The sequence below is a fragment of the Cololabis saira genome, chromosome 16 (assembly GCF_033807715.1).
Source record: "Cololabis saira isolate AMF1-May2022 chromosome 16, fColSai1.1, whole genome shotgun sequence".
NCBI classification, from domain to species: Eukaryota; Metazoa; Chordata; class Actinopteri; order Beloniformes; family Belonidae; genus Cololabis; species Cololabis saira.
Window position 1 is genome coordinate 23,564,092 of NC_084602.1, and position 23,077 is coordinate 23,587,168.

At 40.2% G+C, this 23,077-nt stretch overlaps 1 protein-coding gene and 1 long non-coding RNA gene across 2 annotated transcripts; one reads left to right on the forward strand and one right to left on the reverse strand.

Moving 5' to 3' along the window:
- Window positions 1–12,085: 12,085 nt before the first annotated feature.
- otx2b (orthodenticle homeobox 2b) lies at window positions 12,086–16,797 on the reverse strand. The gene is made up of 4 exons (XM_061743050.1): window positions 16,425–16,797; window positions 14,127–14,335; window positions 13,565–13,716; window positions 12,086–12,789 (listed from the first exon to the last, which is right to left on the reverse strand). Exons 2-4 carry the CDS (start codon window positions 14,221–14,223, stop codon window positions 12,157–12,159), a joined length of 882 nt encoding a protein of 293 aa, XP_061599034.1. The 5' UTR covers window positions 14,224–14,335; window positions 16,425–16,797; the 3' UTR covers window positions 12,086–12,156.
- Window positions 16,798–17,531: 734 nt separating this feature from the next.
- Window positions 17,532–21,612, forward strand: LOC133462564 (uncharacterized). The gene is made up of 3 exons (XR_009784259.1): window positions 17,532–17,734; window positions 18,572–18,840; window positions 20,984–21,612. It is a non-coding gene; the product is annotated as an uncharacterized LOC133462564 (long non-coding RNA).
- Window positions 21,613–23,077: the final 1,465 nt, after the last annotated feature.

The following is a 23,077-nucleotide window of genomic DNA, read 5'->3' on the forward strand; positions in this document are numbered from 1 at the left end:
GGGCAACGATGGAGTGGATGGTGACTCCAAAACCAAAAAGACTGTCTTTAAGGCTGAGGACACTTTGCATGAGAAAAATCTTTTTTTTTTCTGTTATTGTTTGATATTCGTTACTAAATTCTAACTCGGTATCACCTATTCTTCCAAAAAACATTGAAACCTTGAATGTTGTAGACACTTCATTTAGAAAGATTACTAGTTACTACTTAATAACTGAAATGTAGTTTTTCACATCTTTATGTCAAAAGATTGCTATAGATTTTAATTTTTTTTTGGTCATTGTTGCCAATACAATTATAATATTTATTTTTGCATCTGATCACTCTGTTACTGGTCCTGCAGGGATAATTGGGTGGCAGTATTGATGGAGCTTGGGGTAATCGTTATGCAATCCAAAGCTACAATATCACATTGTAATCCTGATGCTAAACTCCCCATTACCCCATCTGGGACTCAACTCCCCCCCAACGACACCACCACCTGCACACACACATGCACGCTCACAAAGCAACTGTGGCCGTAAGTGCTGTCTGTCCTGTTAGCGCCCGCCTGGGAGGAGGACGGAGGATGGAGGATGGAGGGGGGGGAAGAGGAATCATGTCCAGCAAATTAAAAGAGCTGGTGTAGGAATGTCGCCAAGTCCCACAGGAGCGCCTCGCACCCGTCCCTCTTCCTCCCAGTGCTGACCCAGTGGTCACCAGTGAATCCCCTGTTTGTATTCCACACACACACGCAGCCCCGGGGAGTGGTCCCACACGCCTCCTGTGGGAGTGCTGATAATTTAAGTCAAACATGATGTCCCCGCTTGTTTGACACCCATTTAAAGCTTTTCAATCACACGTGTTTGCTACAGTCCATTGCATAGCCTCAGAGTGAGATCCATGTCACACTCTTTCAAAGACCTAATCAATTTTGTTTGATCAAGTTCCTTGTGTCAAAACAATTGATTTTTCCTCCGAACGAGATTGTTGGAGTGAAAATTCAGAATCAGTTAAGAGTCCTTTTAGATGGGTTTTTTTTATTTCAGATAAAACCCCTCCCCCCAGTGTTCCTCCCCCTCTTCCCAGCATGCCCCTCCTCGTCGTGGGCTGACTAGTGTCAGTGCGCCACTAATTAAGGACTTTTAAAGAGCTATGGAGCAGACTCATTAATGAACTCGAGCATCCTTTACTGTCCGCAGAGCGGAGAGGGAGGGTCTGCTGGCACACGGTTCAGTTGGTGTCAGGGAAGCCTCACCGGTTTGAATTTTTTTTTAATCATCATTAAACTAAATCAACTGTATATGTATTTTCTGATTGAATAACTGTTCTCTGACCCCCCCCTTCCAAAAAAACCCCAACAAAACAATATTCAACATGTTCACATGTGTTTTGTTTTACAAATTCTCAGCCGTTTGCATGTATTAGGAGCGTCAGAAACTGTACATGTATATTCCCCGCTCCATACAAACACAGTAACAAAAGAAACAGAACAGAACAACAAATGCCAGCTGCCCCCTTCGTTGCCACTTGTTTATTCCATTTTCATGGAAATGTAAAACAAAACAAATGGCTGTGTTTGTCTTTATGAAAGTAGGCCAAACAACCGCTGACAAACAAGAGGGGGGAGTTGTAGGTCAGGGCGCCGACAATGTTGAAAGAGCATGTCACGCTGTAGTAAGCCACAATAGACACAAAAACATACAGAGACTCCTGCCAGAATGATGTAACTCTGTCTAGACTAAACAAAAACCCCATGCATGATTATTTTTAATATCCAACCAGTTCTAAAAAATATTTTAAAACTGGCATAGGACTTTTAGTAGAGGATTAAAGAGAAGTTCGGTTGTCCTTAAAACAAGCCCAAAACAAATGTATTACAACAAAATCCAACAATCGAACTTGATGTGAGAGCTGTTATAACGTCCTTTAACAGTCATAACTATGTAACACTAAGGTTTTTAGTTGTGAAATAATGAACACAAATACCTGAAACTTCCTCTATTAAAATGTATTTATAGGAAGTTATGACCGTAAGCCGTTTGAAGGAAATAAGAGACAGTAAAAGTTAAAATTCAGTCATGTTCACTTGCTCCGTTATTTACATTTTGGGAAGCAAAGTCTGTATCTGTGTTGATATTTAGCATCATTTGTAGATATTTATGTCTCTTCACAGCTCAGACTGATCTTGAGATGGTGGGTGAGGTCCTGAGTTGCCTCCTTTGTCCCCCATCACAGCTTGAATTGCGCGTTACGGTGCCTAATTTTCCTCTGCCAGCCTGGAGGTCAAGATCCTCGCGGCCTAGACGGGCTCCACTTGACATGACCCTCCTGATCTGAACCCAGTACCCCCACCGGGTGGCTGCGTTGTACCCCACTGGAGTTCATAAATCACTCCACAGCAGTCAATGGGGAACTCGGTCCACTCAAGGAAGCAAGGCATTGTTTTGTTTTTTTTTTCAAAGCAGTTAATTTAATTGATCTTTGAAGGGATTTGGGTGAGCAGAGCCGATCTGAAGTAAAAGTTTGTGAAGATGTTTAGTAATACGTCAAGCAGATGAGAGACTGTAAATCCTTTCATTTGAGTTTTAGTGATGTCATTAGGCTTACACAATACCTGCTGGATGGTTTCCATTAAACTTGGTGGAAAAGTGGAACATAAATGATCTAATGCGCATAAAATGTTGGTGTTGATCCAGTATTTGTGGTAAAATATGAGGGGTTTGGTTCATGGGTGCACAGATCTGAGATGATGTCTGCACTCTTTTGAACACCCTTTCCTATTTATTAGGAAAATGTAGCTAGAAAAGTACAGTTACTTTTACCTTCTTAAAAAAAAGAAAAGGAAAAAAGATTGCTAATCATTTATCAATTAGAAGTAAAAAAAAAAAAAAACAACAGATGTTTATAAATCTAGCTCAGGATGTATTGACAGAATTTCCAAAGATAATGTAATCTAATAACTTGCTTTCTTGGATGGTAAATAAAGAGAGGAAATATTGCTGCAGTTCTCAAGGGGTATTTACGTTTTCCATTCGTACTATGACGCATGCATAACTGCATTCTGCAGGGCAAAGTAGAGCAGTCTATATGCTGGTTGTTTTAAAATGCCCCTTTTTTAATGTATTTATTATTTTTTTACATGTTAGGAAATTAGTAATGGGCATATGTAAATAGAATAAGTGCGTAAGTAGCCCCACATGAATTTCATTAGTGGCAGAAGTTGACCTGTTATTACACCAACAACAACGCACTCAAGTGTGGACCTCATTTAATTATAATAGATGCAATTGTTTGTAAGTGGCCACCCTCCACTCTCACACACACACACACATCACACCCTTTGTTTCCTGCTCTCGTCTGGCATAATACCTCAGGTTAGACACACGCACACTAACACAACAGATGCCCCCTGACGCTCATTCATGTAAAGCGGGCACAGGATCGACAGGCCGGGCTCCGCGGGCCTGCCAGCCTCATGGCATTGTGTTCCCCCTCGGGCGGGCAGCCGGCCTCCCTAAATACCCTTTTGTCTTGGGTTGGATAACAAAGCAGCGGCCAAGCCGCCGGTGTGGCACGCGCACAACCACTCGTCCGCCTGGTCTGTGACCCAAACAGGTGGGTCGGAGGGAAGGTCTGGTGGTGGCGGGTGGAGACGGGGGGGGGAGGGAGGCTGCATCTGTCCCCACACTCAACGACTCCCTGGGTCAGCCACGGCCCCATATGCTCCCAGGGGAGAGGGAGGCACGCATGCAGACCCAGGCTAACAGGTGGAGGGGGGGGCAGACAGAGGGGGTTAAGAGAGGTAAAACTGAACAGAGAAGTAACATTTCATATTAGCTGGATGAGAAGAAAGAGAGCGATTTGACTAAACCCAGAAGATTTCACTTAAGTCATGAGGTTCTTAACCCGCGGGCCATATTAAGCTATTGGGGAGATTATGAGAAGCAGTTTTGTCTGTTGATTGAGCTCTCAGATCCTGCACCGCCAGGTCTTCAACAGGCAACACGTTGCTTGTCTGGCTTGACTCTTCTCCAGTCAGCATTTAATCAGAAATGTACTTGTTGACATACTCTATGAATATTCACACACAGGGAGAACAGTATCATCGTGCCATCTGGGGGCATTTGTAAACCTCAAGCCAGAACATTCAAATTATAGTGCTGCTCTAAAAAATGAAACCCTTGACATGAAAAGTCACCCTGCAGTGGATGTTGACTGGACGCTGGATGACCTTCTTTTGCGATCAAACATAAAACTGCTGTGGATGTACGTCTTGAGATGGCAACAGGTGATCAGGATCAGCGTGTGAACCGGTATTCAAAATTTCCATCAGAACTGCAAAAACTTTACATAGAAGCTCATGTATCACAAGTCTTATGTGGCCAGGGAATATTGTGCTATATATAAAAATGTACACTACTGTACAATGCTGAGATGCTCATAGGTTTATAGTTTTATAAAATAGTCGAGATGCCCCTGTTTAAAAACTATATTTTATTTTATTTTATGCTTTGTTACACTCAATACCGGGATGCTTGTGAGTCCATGATTATATTATGTCATTCTTAACCTTTCAGCAAGTTCGGTAAATGAGCTAAGATACAAAATCACTCTGAAGTACTTTACAAATAATTAAATAAAAGGAAATACAATTTTAATTTGAAAAGTGTAAAAAGTCTCCATTTCTGAAGTCACATGTTAGTTATATCCTGCCTTAACTTCCAGTCATAGAGACCCCCTACCCCCTGCTTCAAAAACTCCTGAGATGCTATTTCTGATTTACTAGTTACTTCGGAGAGCTTTGGCAGGTTCTCTGGGGTTGCAGGTGAAGAACTGAAAATGGAAAAATGTATTTCAAGTCAAGTTATGTTCACTCTTGAAGCCTCCGTTCTTGGATGAGGGGCCAAATAAAAATAAATGAAGTGTGCATTGTTAAGGTGATTACAAACGTAAGTCACTGCAGGCAGTTTTGGGATGTCGTAACAGAAGACACACGGGCATGTTTGACAGCGTTAACAAAGGTGTTTCTGCCTGGTACCTTCAGCTGTGATTGATGCTTTCAGTGTCATCTCTTAATGCTATTGTTTCTAACACAAATGGGAATTTTACCCATTAAAATGTCATGTGTTGATGCCTCTGAAACTGCTTTAATGATCCCTAAACTAACTCCAGATTTTGGTGTGGATGACCTCAGTTTAAATTGGATGAACCACATTTTTGCAAACTTGCCATTTGTAGAAAATTAGTAATTTTTTTGTAGCAAGAAAAATAGTTTAAAACAGTCTTTTACAACAATTACCTGCTTTTTCTTGGATTTTAAAGTCTGAAGTTGAGAACAGGAAGGAAAAAATAGGCTTGGTCATCTGGATTTGGTGCCAGCAGAAGTTTGTCTGTTTTAGCTGCTTTTTTCAAGGATTTGAAGCACGTTTTATTGTGTATATTTGCCGGCACCAAATTCAAAACTCTGTGATGACTCCCCTGAAACAGGTAATTGATGTATAACTGTCAATGAAATATTGAAATAAGCAAAGAAGAAATTCTGCCTCCGGGTCTGATCGCCTCTCCTTTACCTCTGTATAGCTGCTGCTGTCCGTCTGACGGCGGTGGGTTTATATATCGAATGGAGCTAATTAATATTTTGGTCTTTTTCTAGGCCATGTATGCAGGAGATTAAGTCATGTTTTAAACATGTAACTGTGTTAATTTTCATAATGAGCAGTCTCCTGAGAACAGTGGGTCTTTCACAGGTAATTCTTTTTTTTCTTTTGTTTATTGGGAATCAACTATGCCTGCGTTGTCTAAACAAATGTTCAGGGCATTAGAAAAGGTTGTATTCTGCTGCCAGTGTTAATGAATTGCTCTTAAATGTTTTCCATTTTTGACGTGGCGGAGTTAATGGAATCCGACATTTATTTGAGATGAATAAACTATATTGTTGTGCTACTTTTTCTCTGGTTATTTCTTTTTTTTTGTAGATTTCTTTATATTATTTTTGCAGCATGTGGTAAAAGCGTTGGTAGAATGGAGAGAAATTGGCTCCGTTCACCATGAAGTCATTAAATTTGCAAGCTATTTGTGATCAAAAGGTGCGTTTGAGGCCATTAACTGCTTAGTTTGATCATGGCTTGCTTGTAATGTCAAATGTCAGTTCTTCCTGCTATTTCCTTCAAATTTCAGTTGGAAGCAGGTATTAAAAGAGGAAGAAAAGGAAATGTTACACGCTTACGATGTAAATGTTATTAAATGTCACCACAGCAATGTGTTATATTTTGTATTCTTCACAACTTATTCTTTATGCCCAAAAACCCTCTCTGCTCTGATGTAGTGGGATTTGAAGTGGGTTTGACATTATTTTACTGTATGCATATTGGTTTAGATCACACAAACTTCAAACTTGACTGAAATATGAAATTGTTAGAACTCGAAGGGTGACTTTGATAAAAGAAACGGATATGAAAAAAAAAAGTCTTCTGAGCTTCCTCAGTGGAAGTCGCAGGACAAACTCACACGAACTCTTCGTGATGACTCCAACCACAGAAGAAAGCTGCAGAAGAGCATAAAATGCTTTTCAGCTTCAGTAATATTTATTTCCCTGGCTCATATCCATTCCAGAAATATTTATTCTACTGTATATAAACGGACTTTCTTCACTTGCTGATGATTTTTCTTCACCATACTATTCGTGCAAGAGGGAAACAAGTGGGAAAGATATGAGAACTGGGCGTCTCTTGCAGCTGAATGTGGCCCATTTTGCAGCCATATTCCCCCTCTGATCTGTATGTGTGACCTCCTGGACTTGAAGAGTATTAATAACCATTAGACATCACTTAGGGGTGATTACGCAGTACATATTTTAGCTTTGGTCCTCCCTATGCTGCAGGGTGCGGGTCAGCATCATTAGCCTGATGCAGAATCCACAACAACAACAAAATATGTCAATTTTTCTTGTTTAGAGTTTGTCATAAATGTCTGGGGAGGATTTACTGGCCATGATTTGTTATGTTGTTGCAACGTGAGGACAATTTTGTTTTTTATTTTACTATGCAATATGTGTATTTCTTTATTGGCACCAGTATACACTGTTTGAGCACAAGTGCTCTTTAAATGCACCACCCCGGTCCAGCTTTAACTAGGTGAGCTTTCACTAACTAGGTATTAACTCGGCCCATAATGTTTTTTAACATATGCTGAGGTCTGCTAATCTTCTTATGGGTTTGAGGGGTATTTTTTTCCCCTTCCCTTTCTGAATAGCTTAACAAAATATGCCTCAGTAATGGACGGTTATGTCCTCATCCATTGCCCTCCTCCCACCAACTATAACTTGAAATAGGCCATCAAGTGGCTAATGAACTGATAAGCCTTCTGTGTCCTGTGGGGCTTATGAACATCATAAGCCAAATGTTTGGGCACATTCGGTGAGAGAGTTTTTAAAGAGCACTTAAAGAGCAGAGGACCCTGTTGCTGCAACTGCCACAGGATGAAAGGGTCCCTTCACATGTGTGTGCTTGGAAAAAGGAAGTAAAAAAAAAAAAGAGACAGGCTCCAGGCTAGGAAGCAAATGATAAACTCTCAGAATTCCTGCTCAGAATTTTTCAGGAAGTCTCCGAAAGTTCTGTGAATGTGTGGCCCTGGGCTTCATCAGACCTCCAGCTAGTCAAGCTGCTACTATCATTATCAGTGTTGGATCTCTGTAAATCCACGGATTTGTGCGAGCAGTCTGAGAAATTAAAATAACATGCTTTTTACTGCGCTTACTTCAAATCTCTTTAGACTTCATTTTTTAAAACATCTAAATCTGTTATTATGCAAGCTATACAAAGCCCTTTTAATTTAATCTTTGACAAGATTATCAAATTCATTGATGATGTCACAAACTTAAATAATTTCATAAAATGTCGACTAAGCCTGGATAAGCACTTTCAAGGGGATACTGCTGGATTAGCTCAAAATATTTATTTTTGTTATTATTTTTTTTATTAGTTGTTGGCACAATTTACACATCATTATGTTGCCGGTTTAATTTGTATGTTTTATTGCAGTGTTTTGTAATAAAAACAAGTGATTTCATTTGAAGCAGGCTACCGTGGAGGATAGCACACAAATTGCAAGATGAAAGAATAATGTGGTAATTTTTATCTATTTGAGGGTTGTTGTTTTTTTTAGGTGAGAACCTCAAATTAATTTCTGTAATTTGGACAAACTGTCCCACATTCCTGGGCAGTTTGTATATATAGCCTCACAGTTTGGCTTTTGTATTTAAGTATTGTAATTAATTTAGTAATCAAGTGTACACACACCTGAGAGTTGAGGGTTGTGTGTGAGTTTAATAGTAAGCTTTTTGTGGAACATATTAAATATGTAGTAGAATGAATTGATTGCGTTGTAAAGACCACTTACTGTGATCTACTGTCACCAGCCTGCTGCTCAGACCCCCAGACCCCCCCAGCCTGCAGCCGCCAGGCCTCACACTGCAAAAACTCAAATGCTTAATAAGAATATTTGTCTTATTTCTAGTTAAAATGTCTCATTTTTAGTAAAAAAAAAAAAATCTCATTACACTTAAAAACAAGACTCATCACTGGAAAAAACAACAATGTTCACCTGTTTCAAGTAGATTTTCACTTAAAATAAGTAGAAAAATCTGCCAGTGGAACACATTTTTTTTGCTTGTAATGAGAAGATAAACCTTGTCCAACTGGCAGATTTTCTACTTATTTCAAGTGAAAATTTACTTGAAACAGGTGAAAATTGTCAAATAAGTTATTTAATGACTCTTTTTTTAAGTGTAATGAGATTTTCTGACTAAAAATGAGACATTTCAATTAGAAATAAGACAAATATCCCTGGTAAAATTTTGAGTTTTTGCAGTGCAAACTTGTAGCAGAGGCCGGTGCTCTGCAGAGAAAGCAACCGGCCATGCAGCCGTCAGACCGGGGGACGAGGGGCGCCTCGCAGCCCGCGGTCACACAAACACCAGAGGGGATTAATGCCGCGTCTGTTGGTCCCATATGCTCCGGAGCGCTGCTCTGCTCTTGATTAAAACTCTTTGTATGAATGAAAATACGGCGGAGGCCGGAGGAAGCTTAATCCCCCTCATGACTTGCGTGCTGTGAACACGCGAGACTTTGCGCTTACAATCACGTGCTGATATTGGTTTTATCATTGAATATTGATCAGGCTCATTTTGTCATTTTTTCGGGGGGGTGGGGGGGATTTCAAGTGACAAGGCCGATAACGGTTATTACAACGGTTATTATAACTTCCTCTGTGAGCAGTTTCCTTTGCAGGTCTAGTGTCATTTAAAAGTTATTGTCCTTGCAATTAATTTCTGAGTAGTTTGTTCAGTGAATATCTTCTCATCTCCAGTCTTGCACTCTCTTTGCTTCTGTCAGAAATTGAGATTTTGGGTCAGCTGTTATTTGAAAATAACCCTGCTGTTTGAAAAAGAAAAAAACTGTTTTCTTTTCTTTCCCCCTGTGAAGGAGTTATTGACACTGTGGCATCTCATGAATATTCAGGCTCCTGCAAATCTGAGCTATTGTCTCCAAGTTCAACTGTTTCATGTGAATGGTATTTATGTGCTTTTACACTGCACCATGTTATAATCGATTTCTGCTTATTATAACGCTAACATTTGAAGAAGTTGCACGGGTTGTTGTATGATTAAGCCTTTTATATTACAGTCCGACCACTTAAAACAAACAAACACACACACACACACACACACACACACACACACACACACACACACACACACACACACACACACACACACACACACACACACACACACACACACACACTCTTCTGTTTTTGACCACGCAGGAGTGGAATCAAAGTCTCTCCTCTCTTTAACGCTTCGATTATTTCAAGCAACGCTTTTAATTAGTGCGCTCCTTTTGCGGAGACTCCAATGAAAGAGAGATTATTGGCAATGTCAAGGATGCTAATTGAATGTTGGACTTCTAACAATTAGCCCGCTGCAGAGCCATGTCGACTCATTACAGATCCCATAAACCGGCTCTGACTCCGCCGCCGTCAACTTGAGAGGAACTCGAGAGTCGGGGAGTGCGACAAATAAAAACAAAAGCAGAAATTGTCTCATCAGTCTTCAAAATGTGTTTTAAAAAGTCCTTACATCATCTGTACAGGTTATACTATGAAAGGCAATATCTTCTAGAACAATAGAGAATTATGCTGGGAGAAATCCACTGACTTTTAATCTATTAAAAAAAGGTTTTAACAAGACAAAAGCTGTGAATGTGTGTTTTAGAAATGTCTAATTGGAAAGATTAATTTCCTCCTTGTCTGTTTGTCCCACAACCCAACCATCAAATAAGTATGTGTTTTTGTTAATTTCCACAAACAATTCACGGGACTTCAACTTTTCTGTCCTTTTTAAATCCAAATATTAATAAAAGCAGCTTCTATTTTTTCTTTTTTTGTGTGTGACTTCGGATCCCCTCGGATCGCTCATTTGGGGCATCTAGACTCCCGGAGGCTTTAGTGGGGCCACTGCCGCCCTGTGCCGCCGGTGAATATAGGGATTAACATGCAAACCCGAGATTAAACTCTGCTCTCACAAACCGCAAAAGACGGATTGCACCTAAAATCAAGAAAGATTAAAGTGCCGATTCACTCTTTTTTTGTTATTCAAATAGAAAAAGGTTTGGTTTATGTTCCTTGCACCGGATAGGGGGTGACAATCCAGTCCAGAACAGCAGCAGTTTGTCGGGAATTCGTGCTACTCTAAGTAATTATGCATGAAAAAAGGTGCAATTAGTCGTCAATTATTGTTCAAATGAATGTTAAACTGGATTTCCCCCACACCCACCTCTTAAGCCAAACGCATTTTTACCCACCTCTTAAGCCAAACGCATTTTTAAAATACATCCCATAGAAATGGACCAGGAATTTTTCTTTAATTTGTTTTCTTTGTTTTTTGTCTGTTTGGATGTTTTTTTTGTTGTTGTTGTTTTTTATTTTTTTTTTTCTTTAGGACTGATGTCACCCAGTTCGTTTTACGCACGTTCCCACAGCACCAATTCTTTTTCTTCTTTCAAGCACACGCGCCTGCGCGCACACAGCACCCCCAACCCACACACACACACACACACACACACATGCACGCACACACAGACGTCTTCGTGATGAAAGAATGAGCTCACAGGACTTTTATTCACGTCTTTTCAGCGGTGAGGTCACACCGTCTTTGGGAGCCCGTGAAGGATCCACAATCACCGTGTGTTGAGATCAATGGAGGAGGAGGAGGAGGAGGAGGGTGGTGTGTGTGGGGGGGAGCGGGTGTAGGGCTCTCAGCAGCCGAGAGTCTTTTCCAGTATGGCTAACCCTTCATTATTACCACCAGCATGTGTTTGCAAAGTCTCTTCTTTCTTTGTGATGCGGTAATTTAAAATTATTTGCATTTTTCCATTGTCAAAAAAAAGACGTTTGAAATCTATTAAAATCATTGCAGAGTCTGATGCCAGAGGGGGCTCACAAATTGCATACAATACAACAGATCACAGTTTCGAAGGCTAGCACAGATAAAAAAAAAACAAAAAAACAAAACACATATGTACCATTTACATAAGACACACACTGATTGTCTCTTAGAAACTACATATTGATTCCTTATAAACACTTTTTTTTAAATAAAGTAGTGCATCCATGTCCACGCCATCCCATGTTGCGTATAAGAAGCTTTGAGGACGCCATGCCCATCCCGAGGACTTCTCCACAATTAACTTTTGCTCATGAGTTTTAGTTCCGTGGCTGTAAGTGTGGGGTTTTCTTTCAGTTCACTCAGCTTCGTCCTCGGCGGGTGTTTTTTTATTTCTTCTATTTTCTTTTTAAATTTTCTTATTTTACGCACAGAGGCACATACTGACAGACATGGATGAGAGGCTACGACCTGTGTATGAAGGGGGAAAGTTTCAAATCTCCAGTGCTAAAATAAGTTAAACCTCTCCTCTAAAGGCTGATTTATGGTCTTAAATATATCAGCCTTTAGAGGACCAAAGACCGTCATGCCAAAAACTCGAGCCCCCCTCCTCCTCCTCAGAGAGCCAGGCCGCACCGTGCCAGGCTCGCGTTTTTACCAGTCTGATCGTTTCATTGATGTGACCGTCAGTGTTTGTGTGCTTTTTTTTTTCTTTTTTCTGATCGCTCTTGTTCACAGGACCTGGAATTTCCACGAGGATGTCTGATCCTTATAATCCAAGCAATCGGCATTGAAGTTCAGCTTCCACGACGCGGCTTGGTCCTTATAATCCAAGCAGTCCGCTGTGGAGTTGAAGCCCAGGCCGGACGCCCCGTAGCCCTGGGCGGACAGGGGCGCCGCCGGGGACTGGTTCAGGTGGCCCGTGACCGCGTTCGTGCTCATGGGGCTGAGGGTCGAGCCCGGGCCGGACAGCTGGTGGTGCATGGGGGTGAGGTAGGAGCCGCAGTCCATGCCCCCGAAGTAGGACGTGGAGCCCGCGTAGCCCTGGCTGTAGCCCGAGGCCTGCGTGTAGGTCATGGGGTAAGACCTCTGCATGCAGGACGAGGAGGTAGACAGCGGGTCCGACAGCGGGGAGATGGACGCGGGGCTCCAGATGGACACCGGGGCGGTGCTGGTGCTGGACACGGCCGGTGGGACGGTGGTGGTGCTGGCGGGGGGCGTGAACTGGCCGCTGGCCCCGCTCTCCGAGCTCACCTCTCTGCTCGGAGAACTCTTCTTTTTGGGAGGTCGCACCTTGTTCTGGCCTCCGTTCTGCTGCTGCTGCTGCTGCTGGCGACACTTCGCCCGCCTGTTCTTGAACCACACCTGGAGAGGAAAGAAGGTGGACTTAGTTTTTTTGATTAAAAAAAACAAAAAAAAAACAACTCTTTTCATATGAAATATCGATTTTAAGGAAGAAAAAAAAATCGAGAACGAAGACGAATTATTTTCGTTTCTATTCAAATCAACGTTTTGGTGGACCTCTTTTCAAATTCACAAATTCATTCATTAGGCTACTTCTTGCAGGTGCTTTAACATATTTGATTCTTTGTGTCAAATTTTTGGGCCCTTTCCGCAGATTTGTTAATCATATGACACACGGTTATTCCCACAAAGGCAAGGCAAGTTTATTTATATAGCACAATTCAACACAAGGTAATTCAAAGTGATTTACATCAACATTAAAAGCGGCAAGACATAATTAGACAGTAAATAACAAACAAAATGAAATAAAATTATGAGAAAAGAAGGTAAAATAATAAAAAGCAAAAGTTGCTGATTTAAGAGTAGCCTACGCTTAAATAACAAATAAATTAAATAAAATGATAAGAAAAGAGGTAAAATAATAAAAAGCACAAGCTGTTAAAAATAAGGGCAGTAGAGCAGGTAAGTATTTAATTTAGGAGTACGCTTGAGTAAACAGTAATGTTTTTAGGCCTGATTTAAAGGAGCTGACAGTTGGAGCAGACTTCAGGTCTACAGGAAGTTTGTTCCACAGGTGAGGAGCAGAATAACTGAACGCTGCCACAAATAAATAACGATTGAGCTAAAATATAATTCAAATGTATATAAATATGACATTTATTGCAGATCATCTCACCTGGACTCTGGACTCAGGTAGGTTGATTTTCAGCGCCACCTCCTCGCGCATGAATATGTCCGGATATCGAGTCTTGGCGAACAACGCCTCCAAAACGTCTAGCTGTGCGCGTGTAAAAGTAGTTCTTTCTCGCCTCTGCTTCCGTGGCGTGGCTGGAAGAACAAGAGAGGTGTGAATTAGATGATATATTGGGTTCTTCGCCAAACGGGTAAAAAATAAAAAAAGCGGTACATTTTCTTACAGAAATTAACAACAAACATAATTTCACCGTGACCATTTTAATCTGGGATTTCTAAAATAGATGATCATTAAGAAACATGTTCCTTGAGTTAAATACAGTCAAACAAAGGGGAACTTTGAGTTAAGAAAATACTCAGAAAAAACGAATAAAAAAAAGAAAGAAAAAACACTATTTGATGGTGGTACAAACACGCATGTCCAATCAATTTTGGCTGTCAAAATCTAGTTAAAAAAAAAAGTTACTTTAAGGCAGAAATCCAGCGAGCGTGTCCAAAGTATATACTTGTTTTTTCTCTCTCCTCCCAAATAAGGCGGAACCCACCTGGATAGCCCACTGATGGGTGTAAAAGGTCCATCCCGGAGGTGGTTAAGCTGAGGCCATTGACCGTGTAAGGAGGTTGCTTTAGATACGACATCATGCTAATGTTCGTTTGAGGGCTGAAGTTGGAGAAAATTTTGAAAGCTGGTGGAGCTCCTGTGGTGCTCTTGGTGTGTCCTGGTCCGCACTGAGCTCCGTGTCACTCCGGGTACCTGTTCCGGAGAAGAGGAGGGACAAGAAGATGATGATGATGGAGGTGGAAGAAGGTGTGGATTCGGGCGTTGTGAACAGCAGCCCCTCTAAAGGCTGATTTATGGTTCTGCGTTAAATCGACGCAGACCCCACGCCGTAGGGTACGCGGCGACGCGCACCGTACGCCGTAGCCCTGCGTTGGTGTAACGCGGACCATAAATTGCAACAAGTCACTTGAAAATGTAATTAAAGTCTCTGGTGCTTGTATCAGAAAAGCTGAAACACGGGAAGCTTACACGAAATCTCTTTAACCTGATCAGAAAAAATGAAAAGTTCATATTTGATTCAGTTTTTGCGTTATTATCAAGAAGTGCCACTGAAAATTATAAATGTAAAAACATCTCCCTAAATAAAGACACATAAACAACTTTACGACTTAATGCGATACTAGAAATGCAAATAAAATAAAAATGTTATAATTTATTTTTTCTTTCGTTAAAGAGGCAATTTATTTCAACCATAATTATAAGGAGGTAATAATATTTGCTTTTAAAGTGAAAATAAATAAAAGGACAGGATGGGTAAAAATTGTCCATATGCTTCCAGTGTGAACTTGCTCTTGCAGCAGCTTTCTGCAGAAATAAATGTTTGCAGTGCTGTTGTCTGGTGAACGTGATTGCTGTCACTTCAACTTCAGTGACCCTCGCCACCCGTTATCCCCACTGTGCCTCTTGATTAGTTGCAATTTTTCCCCCTCAATATCCAACGGTTTTAACCCCCTCATCCCAATCTGTCACACTTAAAACATCCCCGTCAGCGGTTGCGCACACACCCGCTCAATAATCATTACCCCGCGGCCAACGATTAATTACGATAAATGTTTTGCTGTTGATGAATTAACGAAGTAATCCGAGTGGCAACTAACTTGAGCTGCAGTCTGGTGTCGTTGCAGACTCTTGAAAATCAAAATCTCCTATTAATTTTTTTTTTAAATTATTCTGCGTGTCTGTTTATGGAAACAGATGGGTGTAATATTGTTTGACATATGTAAATAATCATCAGAGGGTAAAATTGAATGAAAAAATCTTCAAACAAAGACAAAATACATGTAATTATCATAAACGTTCATCAGATCTAAACTTATTAAAGATGCTATGCAAATTGTCGCTATAGCTTCCATGGACAAGTGAAACCTAAATGACGTATTGATTTATTATTATGTGAATTATTTATTCCTGCCAGTAGAAAATACATGTTCAAAAGGCCTCGGAAATCTTTTCAGCTGCTCTTATTATATGTGTATGTTTTAGAGCTGTAACGCCTCAAGTTACAATCTGCCTTTCTTGCTTTATCTCATTTTAATTTGTGCCAACAGGAAATGTGCAGTGTTTTTTTATTTTTTGCTTTACTTTTTCATATGCATTTTTTCTGTCTTAAAAAAAAAACAAAAAAACATGTCCTTCAAATTCGTACATCTTGTCCTCATACCCTCAGTTTGTGCAAGTTTTAAAGTGATTATATATCGTGTAGGTATAAGAAATAATAAGAAAATGTACATTTTCTACTAATAAATCCGGCCTACTTTTTATTAAAAAAAACGACAAAAAACAACAACAAAAAAACCCCGTCGTGATGTCATTTCATTTGTTTTTGAACCACAATTATCGGATGTGCACCGAGTTCATTTGCCTGAAAGGCGCCTTTAAAGATTTTTGTTTCTCTAAAAACGTTTATTTTTTTTTCATATACACAGAATGAACTGGAAGAATAAACACGAAATTTACAATGGTTTGCATACTTGCAGCTTGACGAGTAGAAAAGTTTTTTAATGGTTTTCTATTAATTCCTTTCTGGGTTTTATTTTCGAATTAGCCTGATCATACACCTGAAACATTTTGCTTCCACTCTGAAATGCGGGCTTATCTTATACATGGGAGCTAAATGTGTCGTTTTGGAGTCTTATATACCTATTCTGGTAGTAATCATAATAACAACAATAATAATAATAATAATATTAATAATAACAATTCACCATAAGAGTTGATAACAACAACAATGGCAATAATAATGATAATAAAGATGATAATAATCATAATAATGTGAACTTACCCAGGCATTGAGGTTTGGAAAGTTCTTTGTCTACTTGTTTCCTTCAGGTGAAATAATAAAAATGAGTATAAATGAATGAGGTCCTGTCGGATTTAAGATAAATGACCATAAAACCAGCCGGGAGCAGCAGGAGCAGGAGCGGCAGGAGTTGCAGGAGCAGCGCTCTTCACAGGCAGAATAACAGTGCAGATAAAAGTTGAACGTCGAGCGCCTGCGTGAGGATGTGGAGCGACGCGGCGGCGGGGGAGTGACGGAGCAGCTGCACGGACGCCTTTAGGATTGTTGGAGTGTTGGGACCGAGGAGGTTTCAGTTAGATTTTGTACAAGCAGCCAGCCAATGGGAGCAGCAGGACTGAGCTGAGGTCTGTCTCCGTCTCCGTCTCTCACACTGATGGGGAGGGTTCCTTTCTCTCCTTTTTTTTTCTTCTCCAGGAGAACAAATGTCTCCAGCTACTTTTTTTTTTGACGCACACTCCTCAGCCAATAGCAGCGAGAGGGCGACTGACAACATCCCCATCCCACCGCGGAGAGGCTGCACTGATAAATGAACGGTGTGAAGGTGGATGATGGGAAGAGGAGTTTAAAGCAAGAAAAGTGTATTTATTGAGCTTTTTTTTCTTCTTGTATTTAATGTTAGAAATAACTGCCAATGAGTGAGGTATTGGGCAGGAAAATATAAATAAATGGAATGCAGTGAAAAGGCGAAATACATGCAAAAAGTGACACATTTTTAGAAACTACATTAACAATCCCATCACTCACATTATTTCGTGTCTAAACCTTTCCTCTTTAGTTTTTTGAATTTAAAAAAAAAATCTTACTGGATTGTACACCTGGGGAAACTTTCAGAAAATAAAAGAAACAAAACTTAATCGTATGTGCCAACTGGAAAACAATAGTTTTATCACCTTTCAGAAGAGCATGACATAAAAGTAGGAATAATCTCCGAAGGAAAAAAAAAAGAAAAGAAAGGAGGTCTAAAGCAGAACTCTCTGTGTGAACCGTCCTCTCACATTCCAGCGCGTCGCAAAAAAAGGGGATTTAGGGCGACTTATTTCCTTAAAACTGTCCTCCCATCTGCAGAGCAGCCAGTCTGCTGCCATCAGCCTCGTGCAGGCCGACACTCAGCAGCACATTTACAGGTGGGAGACAGGACGCCGAGCAGCCGGGGACGCGCAGGGACCCGCGGTGATGCACATCCACAGATCAGGACAAATATGAGGGGAAAAAGAAATCCTCGGATTACCGGAGAGACAGCAGGAGGACTTTATGGATGAAGATGATCATCATAAACGTCTTTATATGGAAAGGTGGGCCTTTTAATTTCAAATTTGCTAAGAATTTTTTCGAGGGTTTTTGTGGTGTAACATATTAACGATAATAATAATAATAATAATAATAATAATAATAATAATAATAATAATAATAATAATGGAAAAGTAATAATGACAATAATAATAATAATAATAATAATAATAATAATAATAATAATAATAATAATAATAATAATAATAATAATAATAATAATAATAATAATAATAATAATAATAATAATAATAATAATAATAATGGAAAAGTAATAATGATAATAATAATAATAATATAAAATGTATATTCAGGTGATTTTATTTTGGTTAGAGCTCTTCGTGGAGGATAGATGTATTTATTGGAGGACCACCAAGCTCAGAGGGACAAATAAATCTTCTCTACGTCACTTGAATGTTGAACCTGCGTGCCCATCTCAAAATAATATGCCTAGGGTTTTTGTCACGGCTTGATAAATGTATCATCTTAAGAGGCTTTGTGGAACACCTACACACACACACACACACACACACACACACACACACACACACACACACACACACACACACACACACACACACACACACACACACACACACACACACACACACACACACACACACACACACACACACACACACACACACACACACACACACACTTTCTCTCTCTCTTTCACACACACATACACAGTGTCGCACACACAGCGCGCTCGCACGGACACACCCGCTCACTTCAAACAGATTTGAATATTGATTTAGATTTATAAACACTGGCAGACCGTGGGTTTTTACGAGTCGTCATCTTCCCCTCTCTCTCTCTCCATGGCTTGCGTTGGAAAGGCCAGAGTCAAAGGTGTCGTGACAGCTGCTGGGAGGACTGGTTTTCACTCAGAGCCGCAGACTGGTCGCACGGAGCTCCCACAAAACTCCTGCGCAGCAATGTGGCAACTCTGAGGAGTCGATGACGTCTCTTCTGACGGATTTCGATCGGAAGGAGCGGCTGATTGGATCTTAAACTTGGAATTGTCTAAATATCGAGTCGAAACCTGATGTCAGCTGAGGAGAAGTTTTGCACTGAGCCTGGAGGAAAGAGCCAACAAAACATGCATGTATTGCTTATTTTCCTCTTCTAGATATTCTGTATTATTTTATACATTTTCAATCTATATGTATACATGTATATATATATATATATATATATATATATATATATATATATATATATATATATATATATATATATATATATATATATATATATATATATATATATATATATATATATATATATGAGATCGGGGAACTTCAAGCGTCTGTGAGAGTCAAGTGTTGGATAATATTTTCCATTTTGCTGCTATTTGCACGGTATAAGGTTGTATAACAGACTTCTTGGAAAAATGACCAAGTTTAGGTGTGGGTGCAAAAGCCCTGGAGCTCTTTTACATTATTTTACACGCAGATTTATAGTATTAAAGGATGGCATAAAATCATATTTTTATTATAAGCTACCTTTTTTAATTATATATTTATACGCACACACACACACACACATATATATATATATATATATATATATATATATATATATATACAAATATCATAATCTATAAATATTTTCTTATAGTTTATTTAGCAGCTGCATGCAGCAGCATGGTAATGTTTCCTACTGCGAGATTTTCAAACTGCAGCGTGGAGAATTATGACGTCTGATGCTGTTATCTGCTGGATCTCAGCGTTTAAATTGCTAAATAATTTATTAAACTGTAAAGCCAGGCCCTCCGCGGGGACTTTGTATCTTAAAAGCGCGTTTAAAGGGAGAAGGAGTTAAACGCCTCTGGCGGGCAGCGCTCCCACTGACTCCCAGCTAATTGACGACGACGGCTTTTATCTCCGCCTCTGCTACACTCAACCCGAGGCTGAGCATTTCTGCGGGCCGCTCCAACCTGTGATTTCCACCAGCTAATGCGTGGCCGTGCGTGTTTTCAAATAGACTGCACAGGCTTGGATGTTTGACCCCTGTTTGATAGTGTTGAAAGGGGGCGAAAAAAAGTCGCGTTTTCAGATTGGATAATTACAGACAGACCCTGCTCTGTGCCTTTATACAGGCGTGAAAAGAAATAATCAACACTTTATAGAATGATTATATTTATGGGGTTACAATGAAGTGGAAAAATGTGAATAAATAAATGTATTCATTGAATTTAATTATTTAACACACCTCCTCATCAGGCGTTTTTCTTGCATCTACAGTCCTCTTCTCCTTTCTGGGTGTTTAGTGTGGCTGTTTATGAGGAATATTGTGGTGGATTTTTTTCTGAGCTTAAAAAAAATGTCCAAATCAAAATGACCCAAATGCTTTAATGTAAATTCATGGTTTCTAAAAGTTCAAGAAAACAAACAAACAAAAACAAATGATAAGAAAATTACCAAGTAGCACCTGTTCTCAACAAACAGTGAACTTTAATAGATCAAATGTAGGCAAAACTTTAGTCAAGGTCATCAAAGTGTTTATATCTTAAATTCTGTCCATTTCAACGCATACAGCCAAGATAAAATTCAAAAATGTGCCACTGATGCAGTCACTAATTGCTGTAGATATTTGCTGTGCTTTTGCTTGAGAGTGTGTGGGTGACAGAAAGAGGGAGAGGAGCTGAAGTAGGATAATCATAAGCTGTATTTTAATTAGCTTGGCAGGTTTGATGGATACATTGCAAGTGCCTTTGCTGTTTTTGTTTTTTTGTTTTTTGTTTTTGCTTTTTTTCTGCAATGGGAAAGTGAGAGAAATAAAAGGAAAAGGCTCTAAACAGAGGTTTTTTTTGCTAAACCTTTGTGTAATGTAACATGTAACTGACCCCAAAGGTCATCAAAGCACATCCAGGCTCCTCCCCTGAGATTAAAGGGGCACAAACCCCATTCAGGGCATCTTTGGTTTGAGAGTTTCGTGGTGTGCAGGCATCTAGGATTTGGATCTCTTAACTAATTCAGAAATTTTGTTTTGCCAAATCTTTAGTTTGAGATGAATGCATAGTTGCTTATGCTGTTAAACCACACCAAAATCTAGTTTCTTGTTTCTCATTTTATCTTGAGAAACAAGATAAAAAGTGTGCAATTTTCCCTGTTAATATCTTCGAAAATTCAAATGTTTAGCCTCCACATTGGCATAGTTGTGCGTATGTTTGCCAAGTTTATTCTTCCTGTTAATGTCATGTGCATTTTTAATCTGTGCCATAATTGTTTGTTGTGTTCATGCAGGAGTTTGCCAACAAACAAAGACACGATATTGTTCGCACTCACCTCCAGATTGTCAACAAGGAGACAAGGTCAAGATGTGGAGAGAGCTGACAAGGACAAATACAGCGAGGAAGAGTCATGGATGACATTAACTGAGGGAAGTGTGTAAAGAGAGCTTGTCTTTACACAGTCTGGGTAATTTTTCCACTAACAAACATCCCTCATTGGATTTTAAATCACAATGACTCATTTTAAAATTCTTGATTGATGTTTTATTTTAGTGTAATTGCTTAAAAATGAAGTCTTTGTCAGTTAATTGTCATATTTCTGTTTATTCTGACTTGTAATGAAAGATAAATGAGCAAATAAAACCCATTTAGTTGCTGCCATGGCTGGGGCTCCACTCTGTTTTCGCCGCTCCCTTCACCCAGAGGAACCCTCTCATGTGTGTGCTGAGGTGTCTGCGTGGCGTGGCAAAACCTGCCCTGCAGACCGGACCTCTCCAGTCTTCAAAGGAGGAAGAACTTAATGTGAGGGATTTGTTCAGGCTTATTTGGTAACCTAGGATTTGAATTGGATTCTTGGAGGCATTCATAACACATTTGAAAATGTTACATTGTGTGATTTTGTGTGTAATCCCCATAATAAATTTTGGAAATGGTCACAGCACTTGCACAACTGTGACTATTCATGATTTATCAAATGGTTTTCTTGTCTTGCCTCTTGGGGGGTGAGGTGTGCGTTGCCTGCAGCGACGGTCACAGCCGTCGGTTTGGAGGAGCCGGTGAATTCTGGTGTGCTTAACCTCTTTTTCTTAACTGTTTTGTTTGTTTGACCTATATATGTGATAGGTTCATCCACCAAGCTTTCAGAGGGCTTCTCACAAACCCCCCAACAGTATTGGAGCATTTCAGCCTCTAGTGGATTATACCTCCCGAGAAGGAGGGTTAATGTACATTTACACACATGACATGCACACAGAGGCTAACATTGATTAAATTAGGTATTTTCGATGTCCAATCTACTGTCATACCTTTCTTTTCTCAGTTAGGATTTGTAGAGTGTCCCACACCTCCCTGCAATGAAGTTAAAAACTGTGCAGCGTCACAATTTTAGCCAAGATTTTCAAAGATTTCCTCTATGATCTTTTCAACAGCCAACTGATAAATCAAATATTGGTCCAACCTAAAAGTCTTTTTTTTCTTCTTTTATGTTCCAAGTGTTCAAATCAGTCAGAGATTAGTTGCATTTTGGACCACGATTGGCTACAGACACCTGTGATGTGACAAAACTGGCCTCTTTTTACACCCACGTCTAGAGTGCAGACGCTTCAGTCGTTCCATCTTTTTCTGCAGGTTGAAATGAAAAGGGAAGATCAATGGAGGAAAGCAATGCAAAAAAGAAAATGTTTGGAAGTTTTCTCGGATGAGTGCTGCAGGGAATGAATAATCATCAAGTGGTCTAACACTATATTGCTGCTCGGAATTGTAGTGTTGAGCATGAAACTTGATAAGAGTGATAAAAATGTGCGTAAGAGAGTGTGTGTGTGCGTGTGAATCACTATTTGTGCCCTGTCCAAACCCCACTTTGCTTTGAATGACGTTTTGGCGGTGCCCGCAGCTCCCCACTTCGACTTCTCAGGCGTACCCCCTGTCAGTGCCAACTCTGCCAATTCCTCTCATGTCTTTAATATCTCTCTTTGGGCCCTTGGGTTTTGCCAGTAAAGGCTCCCCAGTGACAGTTGGACATCGCTGTCATATTTGGGAGACAGCGGCGGGTGTTTGTAGTGTTCCCAGCCCCAGGCCTGCGGGGAATCTGTGATGGCTCGCCTGTCAGCCGGCCCCTCCCCTGTAATTAGGAGAGTAAACACAGCGTCTGGCTCTGTTTGGGGGGACGAGTAGGAGGGATTGGAGGAGGGGGGCCGTCCGGCTTCTGTCCTGCTCCTACTTGAGCTGTCCCGGAGAAGCTCTCGATTGACAGACTGTGATCCGTACATCGTCAGATACAAGGGATGGGAAAAGAGCGTAACATCAGACCTCCATTTGTACCTTTCACGTGGAGTCTTTTCATCGAAGGGAACTTTTAAAGTCATCATTCAATACATTCTGAGAGTGA

Bases quoted from the DNA above. Each gene is read 5' to 3' on its own strand.
- otx2b (XM_061743050.1), bottom strand. From the start codon at position 14,223: ATGATGTCGTATCTAAAGCAACCTCCTTACACGGTCAATGGCCTCAGC. The intron at 13,717-14,126 runs GTGGGTTCCGCC...TTGTTCTTCCAG, and splicing joins CCCATCAGTGGGCTATCCAG to CCACGCCACGGAAGCAGAGG. The intron at 12,790-13,564 runs GTGAGATGATCT...TTTCCTCTCCAG, and splicing joins TACCTGAGTCCAGAGTCCAG to GTGTGGTTCAAGAACAGGCG.